The 17,788-nt window shown below is 39.6% G+C and overlaps 1 protein-coding gene across 3 annotated transcripts in view; it reads left to right on the top strand.

Moving 5' to 3' along the window:
* Window positions 1-786: 786 nt before the first annotated feature.
* VPS13C (vacuolar protein sorting 13 homolog C) overlaps window positions 787-17,788 on the top strand; it is a 73,472-nt gene continuing 56,470 nt past the window's right edge. The window contains exons 1-13 of one of the 3 annotated variants that reach the window (XM_020784754.3): window positions 787-985; window positions 3,814-3,857; window positions 4,709-4,751; window positions 5,453-5,548; window positions 5,956-6,057; window positions 6,917-6,976; window positions 9,294-9,359; window positions 10,837-10,946; window positions 12,074-12,133; window positions 13,035-13,094; window positions 14,114-14,194; window positions 16,934-16,991; window positions 17,520-17,647. In XM_020784754.3, coding sequence (XP_020640413.3) covers window positions 886-985; window positions 3,814-3,857; window positions 4,709-4,751; window positions 5,453-5,548; window positions 5,956-6,057; window positions 6,917-6,976; window positions 9,294-9,359; window positions 10,837-10,946; window positions 12,074-12,133; window positions 13,035-13,094; window positions 14,114-14,194; window positions 16,934-16,991; window positions 17,520-17,647 — 1,008 coding nt within the window. In that variant the 5' untranslated portion in view covers window positions 787-885. The remainder of the gene's footprint in view (window positions 986-3,813; window positions 3,858-4,708; window positions 4,752-5,452; window positions 5,549-5,955; window positions 6,058-6,916; window positions 6,977-9,293; window positions 9,360-10,836; window positions 10,947-12,073; window positions 12,134-13,034; window positions 13,095-14,113; window positions 14,195-16,933; window positions 16,992-17,519; window positions 17,648-17,788) is intronic. The other 2 variants (XM_020784756.3, XM_020784755.3) reach the window with 2 other exon arrangements.

Genomic DNA, 17,788 nt, shown 5'->3' on the forward strand with positions numbered 1-17,788 from the left:
TTTTGCACTGAAATATATATATTTCTTCCTTTTATTTTGCCAAGGGGCTCAGGGACAGGTTAACTGGTCAATATTGATTATGGTGATGTATTGTTCACTGTTTGTTCTCAAAGGCAGAAGGCGAAAGTAGTGGCTCTGGAGATGGTGTTGGACTACAACTCCCAGAATGTAGCTGCTTGGAATATTCTGGGAGATGTAGTACTTTTAAAAAAATCGCCTCAGGTATGTTGGACTGCCACTCCCATCAGCCCTTGCCGGCCGAGTCAAGGCTGAGGGATCATGGGAGTCGCAGTCCAATGGCCTCTGAAGGTGGGCTCCATTCCCCTCACCCAAAAATCTGACATGCAGCAGGGAAAGGAAATCTTTTTGGTTTTTTAAACCTCCCGAATTCGTCCCTGAGGGGTGGGGGGGGGAAAGGCGATTTACAAAAGGCGGGAGAAAACCTCCCCACAGAAAGTAACTATAAGGGAGGGGGAGAAAGAGGCGAGGCCAGGAGGTGTGGGCGGGGCCTCCTCCTTCTAACAATAAGAATCTCCTCAGGAAAAAGGAGAACATGACAGGAAAAAAAAGAAAGAAAGAGGGCGGGGGAAGGACGGGGCGGGGCGAAAGGTTCACCCAATGGCCTCTTGAGTTGCCTCGAGTCACACGCCTCGCAGCCTATCGGGGGCGAGGAGGAGAAGACAGCAGCCGCCTGGGGGGGTCACGTGGGTGGGTGGCGGGCGGGAACGCCGAGGTCGCGCGTGCTGCTCGCCCCTCCCTTCCCTTCCCGGGCCGCTCTGAGGGAGGGACGGAGCGAGCCGTGAGGGAACCAGCGAGCGAGGCCGAGGGTCGCCCTGCCTGGCCAGTCCCCTTCCCTTCCCTTCCGGCTTCCTTGCCGGCGCCGCCATGGTGCTGGAGTCGGTGGTGGCCGACCTGCTGAACCGCTTCTTGGGCGACTATGTGGAGAACCTGAACAAGTCGCAGCTCAAGCTAGGCATCTGGGGCGGTAAGGAAGGGGGAGGGGAAGGGAAGCCGCCGCCCCCCCCAAGGAGGGGGAGGGGTGCACGAGGAGGGGAGGAGGGAGGGGTGCACAAGGAAGCCCCTTCGGAGTGTGGGGGGCGTGGAGGAGGAAGAGAAGGCTACCCTGCTGAGGGGTCTGCGTGTTCCACCTGCTGGAGGGGAGGGGTTCACGTGTATGTGGGCCGGGGGGGGGGGGAGAGGCATGGGTTTTGTTAATTCAGAGGGTGGGGCTAGGAGAGAAGGGCCTCATTCCACCCCTCCAAAAAAAAAAAAAACCACCACTGGGCAGGGGGGGGCAGTGAGGCCCTTCTCCCTTGACCCCCCACTCCTTCAAATTCAGGAGTGGCCTGGTCTCGGGAGGACCCCCCCCCCTTTTTTTAATGCTAAGGCAGAGTTAAAGGGACTCACTAAAAGCTGGAGACCCCTATGAGGAAATGGGTTGGGACGTCCTTCCTTAGGCTGCCTCTCAGGCTCCCTCCCAAACTTCTCCCCCAGAAGGTCTGGGAGGGCTGCCTGTTCAGCGTCCTTAGTCCTGGGCCTGGTGGGTGGAACAGTTGGGCTCTGTGAGACAAGCCGCTTTTCCTGTTCCAGAGGCACAATTTCAGGTCAATCTGTACCTCCACAACCTTGGCCACGTGACAGGGTCCTTCTCCCAATAACACACGTGCAAAGCCAGTGTTGATGTTTTGACATGCACGTTACCAATATTTTACTAGGAGAAGGTTGCTAAGGGCAGTTTTATAAGCCCTTATATTAAAAAAAAAAACTGCACACGTTTCTTCTCTGGCTATCTCCATTTATTTCCACAGGAACTCTGTGAGCTAGTTTAAGATGGGAGACAGTGACTGCTGGCTCACGTTTGGCTCAGTGGACTTAAATTGATGGCAGCTGCATGATTATGAGATGTTGTGCTAAGTCCGTGTAGCTGTTTAGGCATGTTGCTATTATTAGGAAAGGTACCTCATTGTGAAGTGTTCCTGTCTGGTTGGGTAATGGTTCCTGGATCCCATAACATGTAAAGCAATGTAAATTAAATCTGTTCACACTCTCTACTCACTGTATACTTGTAATTATGTAATCATGCTTCTTTCTGAAAAGCCTTATGTCTCTAAAAAGCACAACTTCAATTCCTTTCTAAAAGTGAGCAGTTCAGTCACATGCTTTTGAAGTATTTTCACCACTGGCCAGTCTAGCCCAGAAGTTAGGTATGGTAAGCCCCTTCCATCTCCATGCCATAAAAATCACCCTATAATAATACATTTATTGCATGATTTATTACGCCATGTTTACAATTCTTAATTTTAAAAGGCAGGTATATTTATCTGAAAAGCTGTTGAACTCCATGTGTTGGATAGATAGTAATTGGTTTGGTTTTGAGATGACAAAGGTACTTATATTTATAGGTATTGGGCAAATATTGTTTTAAAGAAGAGATAGGTAAATATTTAAAAGTTGGGTTGTAAGTTTAAAGCAACTGTGATTCTAAACTTCTGATCTATAGCCATTTTTCTCACAATAGCCTTGTAAAGAAGTTTCTTCTTTTCCCATTTTAAAGGGGGGGGGGGGAAGCCAATGCTGCTTTTTTGACTATGGCTTTTCAGGGACTCAGTAGAAGTGGGGGATTTGAATCCCATTTGTTTGCTTGCATTTGGAATACTTTTGACCCTATCTGGTACTGCCGTGGTTCCACCCTTTTTGCTGTCTGTACAAATATTTACTTTAGACATTGTTCACCAGTGAGAATGCATATGGAGAGCATATATATTAAAGGTGGATTTGCTTAATGGTGCATATCCTGTCTACAGGAGAATGCTGAAGACCTGGAGAATAAACTGAATAACTCATTAGCTAACAGTTCTGCTTTCTTTGCTGAAGGCAAAAGTTAATACATGGGAAAGATTAGCATTAAGGTAGTCCAGTTATTGTGTGCTTTCCTCTAAAAATGATCTCTCTTTCTTATCCTGTGGCTTTAGCTGAGAGCCTGTTTACTTTGTTGGGTTGGCCTGAAGCAAGAATCTGATTGAAACAAGAGAATGGGAGGTGGAGGTTATGAGACAGGACCAAATGATTTTCTTGAGAAATCATCTGGACTGTGTTGACTAAGAATGTTTGTATTTTTTTAAAGAGAAAGAACAGTTTGCAGATCATGTGAGTCTGCAGGCACGAATTGCTTGTGGGATGGTCCACTTGCAAAAGATCACTGTGTTGCACAGTAAAGTGTGGTTTTTCATGGCCAAACTGCTGTCAGAGCTGACTCAAAGTTTTAGTTGATATGCAGCCTTTGGACCATTGACCACTTAGCTTAAAAAGGGTTATCTTCCTAGTCAGGCCCAGTTTTACAAAACGGAATTGTTTTATTACAAAATTGAAGTTTTCCAGAATGCACGTTTGTCATTTATTTATTTAAAATATTTATACCCCACCTTATCCTCAAGAGGAATCAAGGCAGCTTTCAGTATTAAAAATGAACAATAGCAAAACTGAACGAGTAGGGAGAAAAACCCCACCAAAAAACCAAACCAAAAAAAAAAAAAAAAAAACCAAGCAGCCAACATATATTAATCAAACAACTACTTTGAGCAACTTATTTTTTAAACGAATTAAAGTTCTAGTTTGTTTATTTGTTTATTTTTGTATTTACTATCTGCCATCATGGGTGGAAAATGAGTGTGCTGCTTTCAGTGCAAGAAGTAATTTCTCGGCTACATCCCAGCGAATTAGAGTCAGCATGTGAAGAACTTCAGTAGCTCTTGGTGTGTAGAGAATGTTACATCAATAGGCATTTTAAAAACTGGTTTCTTTTTTGTTTTATAGGCAATGTGGCACTTGATAACCTACTGATCAAAGAGAATGCACTGGTAAGACTTTTGCAGTCTAATGAGGAAATGCTTAGTTTTTCCCTACTGTCAGTTGAACTGAAAAGTAACTATAGATAGTACACATTTTTAAGTGACTGAAAACACATGGATTTTTGAATCAATGGATTATTATTCTTTATTTATTTATGGTCCCAGGAACAAGCTATAGATCTCGTTCTGTTTAGAAAAGTCATAGTTAATAATGGAAATGAAGTCGTAGGCAGTACAGTTTTGGGAGCAGGGCTATATTCTTTTCATTTATACTTGCTTGCTTAAAGAGCAAATGTAACATGAAAGGAAAATAACAGTGGCAACTGCATGTCATCATTGTCAGGAAACCATCAGGGGTTTGAATTTCTCTTGATCTGCCCTGGCCTACTTCTTTTCCCCCCTTCCCTCTGGCTTTGGAGCAGCAAAGATGGACAAATGCTCCTTGATTCAATGCTTGCATGCCCTTGCTGTTAAAGTCTAATTCTTTGGGGAGAAGAGGTGGTCTTGATAGGTTGTCCCCTCCCAAAAGAGATACACTGTTTCTGATCTTTTGCAATAGGGGAATCTTCATCCTTCACAGAAGTTAAACAGTCTTTTTCAGGGAATGGAAGGGGGGGCAAAGGTCAAAATAGTCTGTTTTTAACATGTGTAATGCAACCTGGTGTCTTGCTTATCAGTGGTGATTGCACAGACTCTGGCTGAGCTGTACCATATCAAGGCTTTGAGTGGTTGTAGACTGCATTAGATTTTTCTAATTCTTAAAAAAAGCCCACTAAAACATACAGAGTTATTTGGTATAAGAATAAGTGGTCTCAAACTGTGATTCTTTACAAGTCTATCTCCCATTTTCCTCTCACTAGAGTGAACTGGATGTACCTTTTCGAGTAAAGGCTGGACAGATAGGTAGGTTTACTGTTCTATTTTATATGTTGACAAAAAGGTAATAAAAGCTGAAAAAATCAGGGATACCTTGTCAAGGGTTACCCTTGTGTTAAAGCATATGATAAACGAGAACTTTCAAACTATGGCGAGTGTGCAACTAGGCCAATTCACAGGCTTAGAACAATGTGTCCTGTGTCTTAATTGTAGCAGTAGTATAAGGAAGAAGAGAACTTATGTGGCTTTCTTTCCCCACAGGGTCACTTGCATGTGTCCTATGTGAAAGTGAAAGGAATGAGTGGTAGTCATTTGGTTTTGGTTGATTTGGTGGTTTTAACCAGAAGACTAACTTTTCTTTTCTTAACAAATGTAACAATTCTTCCTGGACCAGAATTTAAGTATTTTTTTCTGTATTGTATGTTTTATTCCTCAGTTAAGGCACATGGTTTTGGTAAAAGAAAAGCCAAAACATATCTGTCCCCCCCTGCAATGCACTTTGAGCTTTAATAGTATCTTAACAATAAAAAAACACAACTGTATGTATAATGTACCTACTTATTAAAAAGCTAGGCTTTAAAAGGAAACTTCAGTACTGTATTTTCATAACAAACCCGTTGGTTTCATTACAAAGTCTTTCTTTTATTAATAATTCCTCTGCTCATTCATTCATTGTATATGTGTGCATGTAAATGTAAAATATTAAACACAGAATATTTGGTTTATAGATAAGCTTACCTTGAAGATTCCTTGGAAGAATTTGTATGGTGAAGCAGTAGTGGCCACTTTAGAGGGACTGTATCTACTCGTTGTCCCCGGGGCAAGTAAGTTGTTATTGGGAAATCTGCATTGTTTGGTGGAATTGACAAAGAATAGAAGGAATAATGAAAGCTATAGTTGAAGTGTATGATGATTAGTGTATTCTCAAACCACTACCATGTCTCCTCTCCTTTCATTGGTACCTATCCTTCTATTAGTTAAAAGTAAAGCAAAACATCTTAAGCGCTTTAATAGTCATAGGATGTGCTTCTCAAGTACATCTCAGTTGGTGGAAAAGTAATAATAATTATGACAGCACATGGAAGAAGATGTGAGTAGATGTGGGAGGGAAAAATGCCTGATAACTTAGACAGAAGGTGGCTTTAAATCAGGTCCCATTTAAGGTCTTCCACTTTTACAAGCATACTGTTTTGATGGTAGCATTTTTTTTTTTTTGCTGTTTTATCTACAGGCATTAAATACGATGCAGAAAAAGAAGAAAAGTACCTGCAAGATAATAAGCAAAAGGAACTGGCAAGAATAGAAGAAGCTTTACAAAAAGCTGCAGAAAAGGGTATGTGTAGGATATTCCTGAGGATTTTGAAGCAGTGTCTTTGAAGAATTCAAGACTCGCTAGTTAAGAGCTTCTTATGAAACTTATCCTGAATTAAAGCTAGAAGATCATAGGAGCTGAGATGCGTGTTTGCTTATGAATATGAAGAAGGGGTTTAGAAGTTTGAAATATTCTTTCACCATTTGAGGAAATTATGTGTTGAAACTTTGTTCTTGTTTCTGTCCTTTAAATTCACAGATGCTTAAAACACATAAATCTAATATATGAAGTTGTACTTCTCAGTGTATGAGACGTTACATTTATCTGCATAATATATTAATGCCACATTGGTTTGCTGTCAATTCCCACTTGGTCATGAAAACTCACTGGGGGAGTAGAACAGGTAAAACCAAGCCTTAAAAAAAGCCTCGCTTACCTTGAAAGTCTTATTAGGGTCACTGTAAGATGGTTCCGAGTTGACAGCATAGAACAAATACACATGGAATCTGCACGTTGCAGATGTTATTTGAAAGAAGCTGATACTAGCTATTGTTATGTGGGCTAGGAACAATGACATAGCTGATTTAAGGTACTTTTAATAAATACTTAATCAAACCCATTTTGTTTCATTCAAATGCACAAAGATGAATTGTTTGTTATTTTTACTGTTGCTTTTTTATCAGCTGTGGCAGGGATAGTTTTTGTTTCTCTTTGTGTGAAGCTCCTACAGTCAATTTCAAACAACAATGGCTGATGAAGAAAAGTCAGATTCTTTGTAAATATTTTTAGTCTTTGTCCTGTTTCACAAGCTCTATATGTTGAAAGGTAGATTCTCCTCTTTAAAAAGTGTGCTTTTTGATTATTGCTGTCATGGATGAAGGCGCTCATTCAGATTTCATCTATGGCCTGGAGAACGTAGTGTGCAAGGATGTCAAGACTGGTGGGTATGCATGCTCAGCGATTACATTAAGGTAGATTTGGAATGGGAGATTGACAGACTGTTGACTCTCCTGTAGACTAAGAGACAGGACCCATGCTCTGTATTGATGTTCCAGCATGCTCTGAACAGTGATTCTAATGGAGTCCTGCTAAAACCTGTTAAGATTATTTGAGAAACATTGACAGCTCTGAGGTTTTCATGAGCATATTTCCAAGAATTGGGTATGGGATAAATATAACCATTCTCTTCAATAACTGAGAATTTTATGATCGAGGTGAGTAGAACTCTGTTTATGTAGTGGGGCTTTTCTTGCCCTTCTCACCTCAAGAGCCCACAACCACCGCAGAGTCCACTCCTGAGGTTTCAAGGACCTGTGGAATAGTATTAGGGCACTGCAGCAGAAACTGGCCTGCATACAATGAATTGAATATCTGCTCACACGAAGCATGTCTGGCTTTAAGCATTTTAAAAAAATGTCCTTGTTACTATGGTAGAGCTGCCCTTTAAAGAAGTTCGTTAGGTCAGTAATAGTCCTAATTTAGCAGTTAGACTTTGGGCTGGGATTTTGGAGAGCCAGGTTCAAGTCCCCAGTGAGCCATGAAACCCACTTGGTAACTTTAAATCCATCACTCTCTCAGTCCAGCCTAGATCACTGAGTTGTTGTGAGGTAAGATGGGGAGCAGAAGACAGAGTAGGGTAGTCAGCTGTGCCATGGTGAGCTCTTTGGAGGAAAAGCAGGATATGTGTCTAATAAATAAATGAGTATTTACTCAACTTGTTATAATTTAGTTCCCTGGATCATAAGCTGAAAGTGGCGAGGTTGGGTTGAAATTGGCAGGGATCTAGTGAAATTTGTAGGCTTTTGCCTGTGTTACCACAATGGAGCAAGCAAAGTTGCTTCCCTTCCTTGCTATATGGAGTGGTAAAACAGACATGTTGACAAAACAGTGGAACTTTTGCACTGAATATAATTTAAGGTTTGATACATTAGTGCTGTATAGTTCTGAAGAGCATGATAAAAACAAACTCTAATGTTCTTAATATGTCTGTCAAGATATGTGTCACATTAATTGAATATTATCTAATTATCTTGTACTGAACAAACAGATTTGTATTCACACTAAGCAAGAGAAGTAAGTGATGTTTAAATGTGCTTTTGGCAAAACCAAGTTAGAAGTAGCTATTCACAGAGTATGTGCCTAAAGCTTTCAGTGGTTAGAGTTTTGAAGGAAGGAACATAGAACAACATTGACTTATAGTAAAGGCAGCATTTTTGTCAGTTAATCTGCATTGTATGTCTTCGAAAGCTATGACCTCTATTGATAGTGCAACTTTAAAATTCATTTTCTTCTGGCTTTCATATCTGTCTCTCAGTTTGACTCTGCCGCTCCTCTTCCTCCTTTTTTTAAAAGAGTGACTTGGTTAGTAATGGTAATTGTTGTTCCATAAATAGGCAGTGATGACAGGTACCCCATACCTATCACTGTGGAAATCTGCAGGAACTCTACATTGCCATCTTACTTAGAGCACACGGCTTCTGGCACTTCTTTGTCTTAACTATAGTCAGGCTGGCACTCCCATTTCAGTTTTGTTCTTGAAAACTTAATATATCCAACCATAGTTTTTCCTTCATTTTCAGAATGTTTAAGTAAAGTCCTGGGATGTCTATCAGCCACCCATAATAGTAGGGCATAGCTTAAAAAGAGGTCTTTGAAGGTACTTAGAACCCACATACTAGAGAACCTCTGTTGGGATGCCTAGCCTGTCATTTTTTAAAACTTTCTTTCATCCTGGTTGAGAGAAAAAACAGAGCATCTCTTTCTTTGCAGGAAACTGGGAAGTCATAGGGTAATTAGACTACTTTAAAGACAGTATCCCTTCTCCTATAAGCTGTTTGATTCTTATCTAAAAGCAGCAATTGCTGCTTTGAAGCTATCTGTAAATTACGAAGGGTACATTGAAAGAAGGAATGCTGAAGTAGTGTTTCTCCAAACCATAATATAAACTCTTTCCTGGAGTTTTGGTTTTGCAGTAGGTTAGAGAACTTTATCAGAAAAGGTATATTGAGAATGAATACACTGTTGCCCCATAATCATTTTTATATAGGCTTATTTGAAGTGCATACATAGAACAATAAACAATAAAAATAATTGTATTTGGAGGGCAGTAAATCAGGTCACTATTTAATATTTGTTAAGAGAGGAGAGTTCACTTTTTTAGTAAATGTTTTCTTCCTTTATTTCCTTTACTTCTACTGCTTGCTTTGATGCCTAACCTTAATTTATCCTTTTTCCGTAAAATTGCTTGCATTTTGAAGGACGTAAGTCTAAAAAGACTAAAAAGCATTTTAAGAAACGATTTAAGAGTCTTGATCACTCAAAAGGTGGGTAAAACTAGCCTAGTATGTTGAGTATTCTGTTTGTTGTCCTTTTTTGTTATGAAACAGATTGCGGTTGCACTGTGGACCCTTGTTGAGACTAATAGTTGACCAGTAAGACATTGGGCTCTGCTGGATCACAAGTGGGTCAATTTTAAATTAATTGTAGATACCTCTCCTTGGGTGTGAAAACAGACATGGAACATTCCTTATCCTTTTGAGGTCCATGCATTCTTTGGTCTCTGACTAGTCGGCGGCAAACCCTGAGGACGCTTACTCCTGAGAAGTGATCCACAGTGTGGAACCTTCAAGGCAATCAGATCAGAAGTTCACAGCAGAGCTTTTTGTCTGCTTGGAGCCTTCTGAGAGTGTGCTTTCATGTGCTGGGCTTTACCTTCTCTCTTTTAAAGGTCTGATGGGACGATCATGTGTGTTTCTTGTTGGAAAGCCTGGACTCTTGACAGTTTCATGGTGTTTGTTTCTACTACTCCCCCCCTTTTTCCAAAGAAGTATTTATTCTTTTTTAGTGGCTTGCGTTTTTACTTTTAGCTGTTGCTTTAGTAATAAAAGCATGTTTATTGTTTATACTTTTATTTTTAATTTGTTAAGGCTTTGGGAAAGGCTTAAACCATAAATGGTGGTTTAATGTCATCTGTAGAAGTGTTGCCCATACCCATTTCTCATCCTTTCTGTGATACAACCGTGGTGAAATTTAGAATGTCTTGTATCTGCTTTTAATAAACTAGGGTTCCTAATTTTCTGTACATGGAAATACAGTGCTTGGCCTGAACTGTAGTAGAGGGAGACCAGCTAACTCTATAAGTGAGGGCTCAAACAATGTTACAGTGTAGTAAGTTAAAGATCCAAGCAAATGTTTTTGATTTGTTCGCAAGTGCACTGCAGGAGGAGATGAAACCACACCAGGCTGGTTCCCTTCATACGAAATATGATTTAGTCTTTTGTATGCTATGGTGGATGACATTCCAAATTCATACGCATATGCATGTGTATGCTATGTTAATTGTGTTTCTAGATAGCCCTCTCCTTGTCAAACAATTATATTTAAGTAGTTAATCTGTTAAATGATTTGGAGGAATATGTCCAGTACCTGAAATCAGCATTTTGTGAAATGTAGCATAATGTGAGTACAAAGACACTTTGTTGGCAATTTCCCAGAAAAGTGTTTTTGGCTTTGATGTATGTTGACTTTTCCACTGATTTTCTTTCTTTCCCCGTTTTTGAGAAATAAAGACAAATTGGGGGATTTAGAGCAATTGAAAAAGAAAAGTGTATCTCCCCTCCTCTAGCTAAAATGTCAAAATGAAAGCAAATTCATGGTTGCTGTCATTTGCAAGGGATACAAAGTAAATCTAGCCTCTACAGAGTGATATTTAGTATTATACTTTGAATGTCTAATGAAACAAGATAACTTTGGAAAAGTATAGTCTTGGGGTAGAGTCTGATTGGCAAAAATTATTTTTAGATAAACCAAAGGAACAGAAGAAAGATACATTTTTGGAAAAGCTTGCAACACAAGTTATCAAAAATGTTCAAGTCAAAATCACAAGCATCCATATCAAGTATGAGGATGATGTAAGTAATGTGAATTCCTTTTTATTTTATTTTATTTTGCAAATAGGAGGCTAATCTCCCTGTATACATTTCTGGTATTTATGCCTTGTTTTTTTACAAATAGTTAAAAAGACTCACAGTTACCAACAAATATTTAAGTTAAATATTCCTCTTCTGGGCATGTTGTTACATTTCCCAAACTTTCCTATAGAAAGGTAAATTTTGTAATTTCTGTTTTTAAAGGAACTTTAATTAGGTGTTATAATAAGAGTTTTATCATCTTGATCCATTTTTGAGATAGAAAAAAATTAAGTACGGTAAATAAATGATCGTATGAAATGATACCGTTGAGCCTTTTCCACACACACACAAAAAGCAGCTATGTCTCAAAAGAATGAGGCAGAGGGTAGTGACATGAGAAACATGGGAAGAAATCCAGAGATGAAAGCTAGAGTCCTGTAAGAATGTTTGTTGTTTAGTCGTTTAGTCATGTCTGACTCTTCGTGACCCCATGGACCAGAGCACGCCAGGCCCTCCTGTCTTCCACTGCCTCCCGGAGTTGGGTCAAATTCATGTTGGTAGCTTCGATGATACTGTCCAACCATCTCGTCCTCTGTCGTCCCCTTCTCTTCTTGCTCTCTTTCCCAACATCAGGGACTTTTCCAGGGAGTCTTCTAATGAGATGGCCAAAGTATTGGAGCCTCAGCTTCAGGATCTGTCCTTCCACTGAGCACTCAGGGTTGATTTCCTTTAGAATTGATAGGTTTGTTCTCCTTGCAATCCAGGGGACTCTCAAGAGTCCTCCAGCACCCCTTCTGTGAAGAATGTTTACCTAGTTGCAGTTCACACTACATACAGGATTCTGTCCTTAGGAGAAAAAGGTAGGGGTAATAAAAATTTCAAGGAATAAAAGAGACATTTGTGTTATAAAATGTGGCTTTTCAGCAAATCATGCCTTATTCCTAGAAATTCTTATTGTCTTTCTTTTTTGAGTCTCCTAACAATTCTGTATGTATCTGCAACAGCTGATGCTTTCCTCAAAATATATTAAGGTAGAAAATCATAAAATACTTCAGGTTTCAGCATGTTCATTGGCATTTGCAGATGCATAATGCAACGTTAATAATTTCTGTTTTTATCTTTTGTAGATCACAGATCCTAGCCGACCACTTGCATTTGGACTGACGCTGGGAGAGCTGAGCCTACTGGTAAATTTGTCTTTTTTGCTGTAGAACGCATGTGGTTTTAACAACACATGGATGCATTGCCATGCTTCTGATAAAGAAGAAACTACTACTTGTAAACTTATTTGAAAATGAGATGTTTGAAAATGAAAATGCAAAACATGTTAGTAAAGCCAAAAAAGAGCAAAATGTGCTTATATACTACCCCATAGCACTTAAAGCACTCTCTGGGTGGTTCTCAATTTAATTATGCAGGCTACACATTCCCCTTCCACCCATTGAGCTGGGTACTCAGTTTACCAACCTTGGAAGAGTGAAAGGTTGAGTAAATCTCAAGACAGCTACCCAAGTCGCAGGCAGAGTTTTGGCTGAAGTACAGCAGTGTAACCACTGTGGCATGAGATTCTTATGTACATAGTAGCAGATTCCTCAGAATGTCAAGGGTTTGCTATTTTCATAGCATATAGATGTTGCATAGATATTTAAGTAAAGAGGCAGGTGGTTTTTATGAGGCCCAGTCTGTCTCACCTTAAGATCAATGGGTGTTCCAAATAAGCAAGAAGTTGCCATCCTGATACCTTTGAGAAATTAAATCGCTTCATGTTTAAAGTAGTGTTATGTCTAGAAAAAATATGACTATGACCAGTTGCTCTGGTTCCCTCAGAGAAAAATGCAGATGGACAGGATTTTCTGGAATGTTCTCTGGGAAAGAGTAGCCCAGGAAGTTGTTTTTTTCTGCTAGGTTTGATGCAATCAAAAGCCACTTCATGAATCATAGGTAACTTGATTCTTGTGGATTAAACAAGTAGAGCTTTGTGAGAAAAATGATACAATTCATCTATGAAAAATATCTTCACCAAATGGGTGGCTGAGCAACACCAATTCTAATAATAATATAATTACACATTTTTTTTTCAATTTCCAGACTACCAATGAAAACTGGACTCCTTGCATTCTAAATGAGGCTGCAAAGATCATATACAAGGTATAGTTGGTCACTAATGCAAAATTCAGGAACAGACCTCCATATTGAAGTTAGGAGTCCTGTAAAGTCATAAGAAAGAAAAGTTTGTGCAAGAGAATTTATCTGTTTCAAAGTAGTTCAAAAGTTCTAATGCTCACTTATAAGGCCCTAAACGGTTTGGGACCTTGATACTTGGCGGAACGCCTGCTCCCACCAAGATCTACCCGGATCATCCGTGCAAGACAGGAGGTGAGGCTGAGGAGCCTGACGCCGAGGGAGGCCCGGTGGGAAAAGATGCGAAACTAGGCCTTCTCAGCGGTGGCTCCTTGCCTTTGGAACAATCTCCCTCCTGTGATTCGCGCGGCCCCTACACTGGGTACATTTAAAACACAATTAAAAACATGGCTCTACACCCAGGCCTTCCCTCCTGCCAGCATTTAATTTGACTTAATTTTCTTCCTTTTTTCTATCTATCATTTATTATGTTTATGGATTTTTATTTTAATTGTATATCCTTGCTGTTAGCCGCCCAGAGTGGTATGATATACCAGATGGGCGGGATAAAAATCAAATAAATAAATTAAATAAATAATATATCCTAAAAACTAGACAATATGTTCAGTGGTGTTACTGGGTTTGCTGTACATATGGCTGAGTCTAGATCCAGCCTATTAAGTGCAAGTTTCAATTGTTAACTTTCTTTTCACTTTTTCATTGTGGTCTCTGTGAGTCGCACATGTGGGTGTTTCTGTGCCTGTGCAAAACCCATTGGAACTTTTGAGAACTCAAAGCAAAAAAAGGCCTTCAGGGCAGCCCCCCCCCCCCCCCCCCGTGCATAGTCTTGTGGCTGGATAAACCCTACATGTTATCTAGGGACCAGCTGTCTCATTGAATTCATTGTTGCTCTTAATATATTATTTGCCTCCTTCATGAACTTTGGCTTGAATTGCTCCATGATTTTTTTTAAAAAATGTGTGGTTTAAATTTAATTACATTACTTGTATCTCATAGCAACTTTTTTGCTGTGTCTGTATTTTCAGTTTTTGTGTCTGGATTCCCTCAGTGTCTACTGGAACGTGGATAGTGAACTGTATTACCATGCTTCCAGGGAAGAAATACTGGTAATTTCCTTTTTATGTGTAGATGTATACATTCAAAACACAGCTTATTGTCTTATTACGATATTGCTATTCTTGGAGGAAATTGTATTGATATAAAACTTAGAAAAGGAACTTGGAAACCTTTTAGTTCCAGACTTTTCCCCTCTCAGTGTTGAGAATATCGTCTCTGAAGCCCTTGTTTTTTTAAAACTCCCGGGGACTGTAGAAAGCAGGACTGCTGCTCCAAAGAGGCAGAGTTTAAGAGTGTTTTAATGAGAATGGCTGTCCAATAGTGTTGCAAGAGTTTTAGATAACTAAGTTGTCTTGCAGTCATTTAGAGTTCAAGCAATTAGTGGTCTCTCTGCCCAGAGATTATTGCATGTCAACTAAATTTTGGTGCCTTTGTAGACTTGAACACACACACACACATCTAATAACATGCTTCTGTTGAACCAGCTCATTTTATCTCTTGCCAATTAGGTTTGCCCTCAACGTAGTTCTCAGCCCACTCCTGTTGTTCAGGTGCCCTTGTTTGCCAAACCTCTCTATCTCTTAAGAAGATTACATTCTAAGGCTTATGCCATAATATCATTACTAGAGAGTTAGCTAGTACATTTAATGGCTAACAGATGGTTCTTTCTCATATTATGTATGTTGTGATTTTTACTGCATTGCTGTAAAGGTTAGAGGGTCTCTAATTATAATGCTCCATGCCACATGGCTGAAGCTTTAAAATTAATTTTATGAACAGTGGAAGCTATCTCTCCCACCAAGCATAAAAAGCACAGCTCAGTTCCATGTAAGTCTACTCAAAGGTAAGCCCCATTGCAACAGCTTTCCTGTCCGCAAAGCAGAGCTCAGACTTTGAAGGGTATTTAATGTTTAAATATCTTTTAATTATCCTCTTATCTCTTGATCACTATTAATTGCAATTAGAGGTTGTGGATGGGATGGGGAATCCCTAAGGCCAGAGGTTTCCCATCCAGCCCATAAGCTGATGCTTCAGGACTGGAATAGGTCCTGGAAGCGGTCTGCAAATGTGCTTTTCAAAACACAGGACAAAATTAGGCAATGAAAAGTGAGTAGGTCAAGACAAAGCTTTAAACACAAGCACCTTCTGAGAAACCTCCCAAGTCAACAGGACAAAACAGCTATGATTAAAGAACTGTCATAGTAAGTAAAAATAAAACCATGCATGACCCTTGTTTATTAACAAACTGTTGTTGAGATCAAAACCTAGCTTAGCACAATAGGATACAACAATCGCAGGCCAGAAGATACATGAGGTGAAGGCTTGTTCCTTTTGCTCCTGTGCATACAATAGCTTGGAGGATTCTCTGGATCATTTTGAACAAAGCAAAAGGAATTACTGTGTTTTCCAAGTAGCCTATATAACTCCTTTAAGTTGTCCCATATGAACTGTGACAAATTCTTTCATTTGTGTCAAGTGTAGCATGCGGAATGAGTCTCTAGTTTTCATCATGAGATCTAATTTTCTAAACAGGATATTTGGAATTCAGTAATGAACACTGTTTTCATCAAACATCATACCAAACTGTTCCTAGTTTATCTTTTTGATCTGTAATTGTTTGCCATTTGTCAGTCAAAAGAGTCTCTGTGTATATGATCGTTCTTGTGTTTCCAAGTGACAAAAGAAGTCATGTTTATTTTGGAAATTGAGTTTTTAATACGTAACATCCTGATTTCCAAGAACAGCATAGTCATGAGATGGTTTAAATTGAAATAGAAATAAAAGGTGCACATTACCTCTTTTTTATTGCGTGATTTTTAAAGTAACAGGAAGTCATACACACACAGAATTTATGGTCCTTTTTTCTCCATTGAAATAATTATTTGCTTCAATATTGTTTGCACTTTCCTATTAGGAAAGTACATCTGTTAGTGTATTTATTAATGCTGCAACAGTCTACCAACCTTAAAATCTATTTCTCTGTTGCAATCTGGGAAACATCACATGTTTACATTAGTTTCTGTTTGTGTTTTTGAGTATGAAAAGTGGATGTAGACTGGGAAGCTCTCAATGAAGTATAACAATCTTTAAAGTGTCACAGCATTTTTGTTTTCTTTTTCCTTTTATTGCACTACAGTTTCAGTTCTATGTGTCTATACTTGGGGCTAAAGTTTAAACTCTGTTCCTTACCGTGCTTTTTGTATATATGAAACATCATTTTCCCCCCTCCTCCTTTCTGTCTTTCATTGCCCTTTGGCTGCTTTCCTTCTCCCCTTGCTTTCTTTTGACTGCTTTTTCCTGCTTCAGATTTAAAGCCTTCATATACCAATGATATCCTTTCTATATACAGCAGTTAGAAGCTATAGACATTTGTTAGTATTTAAGATCACTTGAGATAGAATTATTTTATTCCACAACATTGTTTTCCTACACTACTTGAAAGATGGAGTTCTTCAGATTTACATCTGTATTTGGATGCTGTGTAAGGAAGTGTAATGGCAAAGCTGTAATATATGTGCATGTCCTGTAAAAGATTTGGAACAGCTGTGGAAGTGGTGCTTGAGTTGTCTACAGGTTTTACAAATGCATTGCAGTTCCTTTAAAAGTAAGGAGCTGGTCAAGTTTTCAGTCTCTTTCTCTGCACATTGCTTTGGGAGCCTTTGGGGCAGAAAGTGAGATTCATAAATTCTTTTAATAAATATGGGAATTAAGGTTCACCAAAATCACCCACTCCAAATTGTAACCAACATGCTTCAGATTATTTCCAGTTTACGTTTGTCAATTTACAGGAGCGGTTGAAAAAAGGAGTCCCTTCCACTGGCCAGAAACTTCCAAATCATCAGTATAGTAAGTACGAGAAGAACTGGGATGCACATGCCTTTCGTTTCTTGATATTTTGGGTAGCGCTCAAATGTGGGGCAGTCAGGATGGCCACATGAGGCAGAGCTCAGCCTAATGGAACTGATGCTAGCTTGCTGTGTTGCAGTGACACTTCAATTTGCCATGTGTCCTCTGAGTCTCAGCAGACTGGGAGCACTGAGCATCTGTGGTGTCAAGGCCTCACACTGAGGGAAGAAAGACTGCCTGTGGAATGGGGAAGGAGTGGTAGCACAAAGATTCCTTTGCATTTGTCATGTGGGCAGAGAGGGACAGGAGAGGAGGATCCGATAGAAAAGTTCAAGCCTATGCCCTGCTTCATATTCCTAGATAATAAATACACTTAAGTATATAAAGCACATTTTAAATGTGAACTCTTGTTAGCATTCCTGATAGCATTGGGCAGCTTGTAACTTATTCTTGTTAGCATGGAGCTAGTTGTAAACCCAGAGCTTGCTTTCTAACTTGTTTATGTGTCTGTCTCCATGCCCCTTTTAGTATTTAAGCCGGTATCAGCCTCTGCAAAGCTGTACATTAACCCACACGCAGAAATAGAACTACAGACTCCCAAAATTGATTGGAGCATGGAAGTCCAGAGCATCGCTGTTGAACTGACCAAGCCACAGGTAAGAACAATTCCTTGGCCATTGTGATTTAGGTTTGAGGCATTAACTTTAGTCACCTGTACTGGGCTCATTCCAAATTCTTGCTTAATAGTGATGGTTTTATAAGTACCTGAAAAAGCAACACAGGTACCGTGTTCATTT

This window comes from Pogona vitticeps, chromosome 12 (genome assembly GCF_051106095.1).
Source record: "Pogona vitticeps strain Pit_001003342236 chromosome 12, PviZW2.1, whole genome shotgun sequence".
In the NCBI taxonomy this organism is placed as follows: domain Eukaryota; kingdom Metazoa; phylum Chordata; class Lepidosauria; order Squamata; family Agamidae; genus Pogona; species Pogona vitticeps.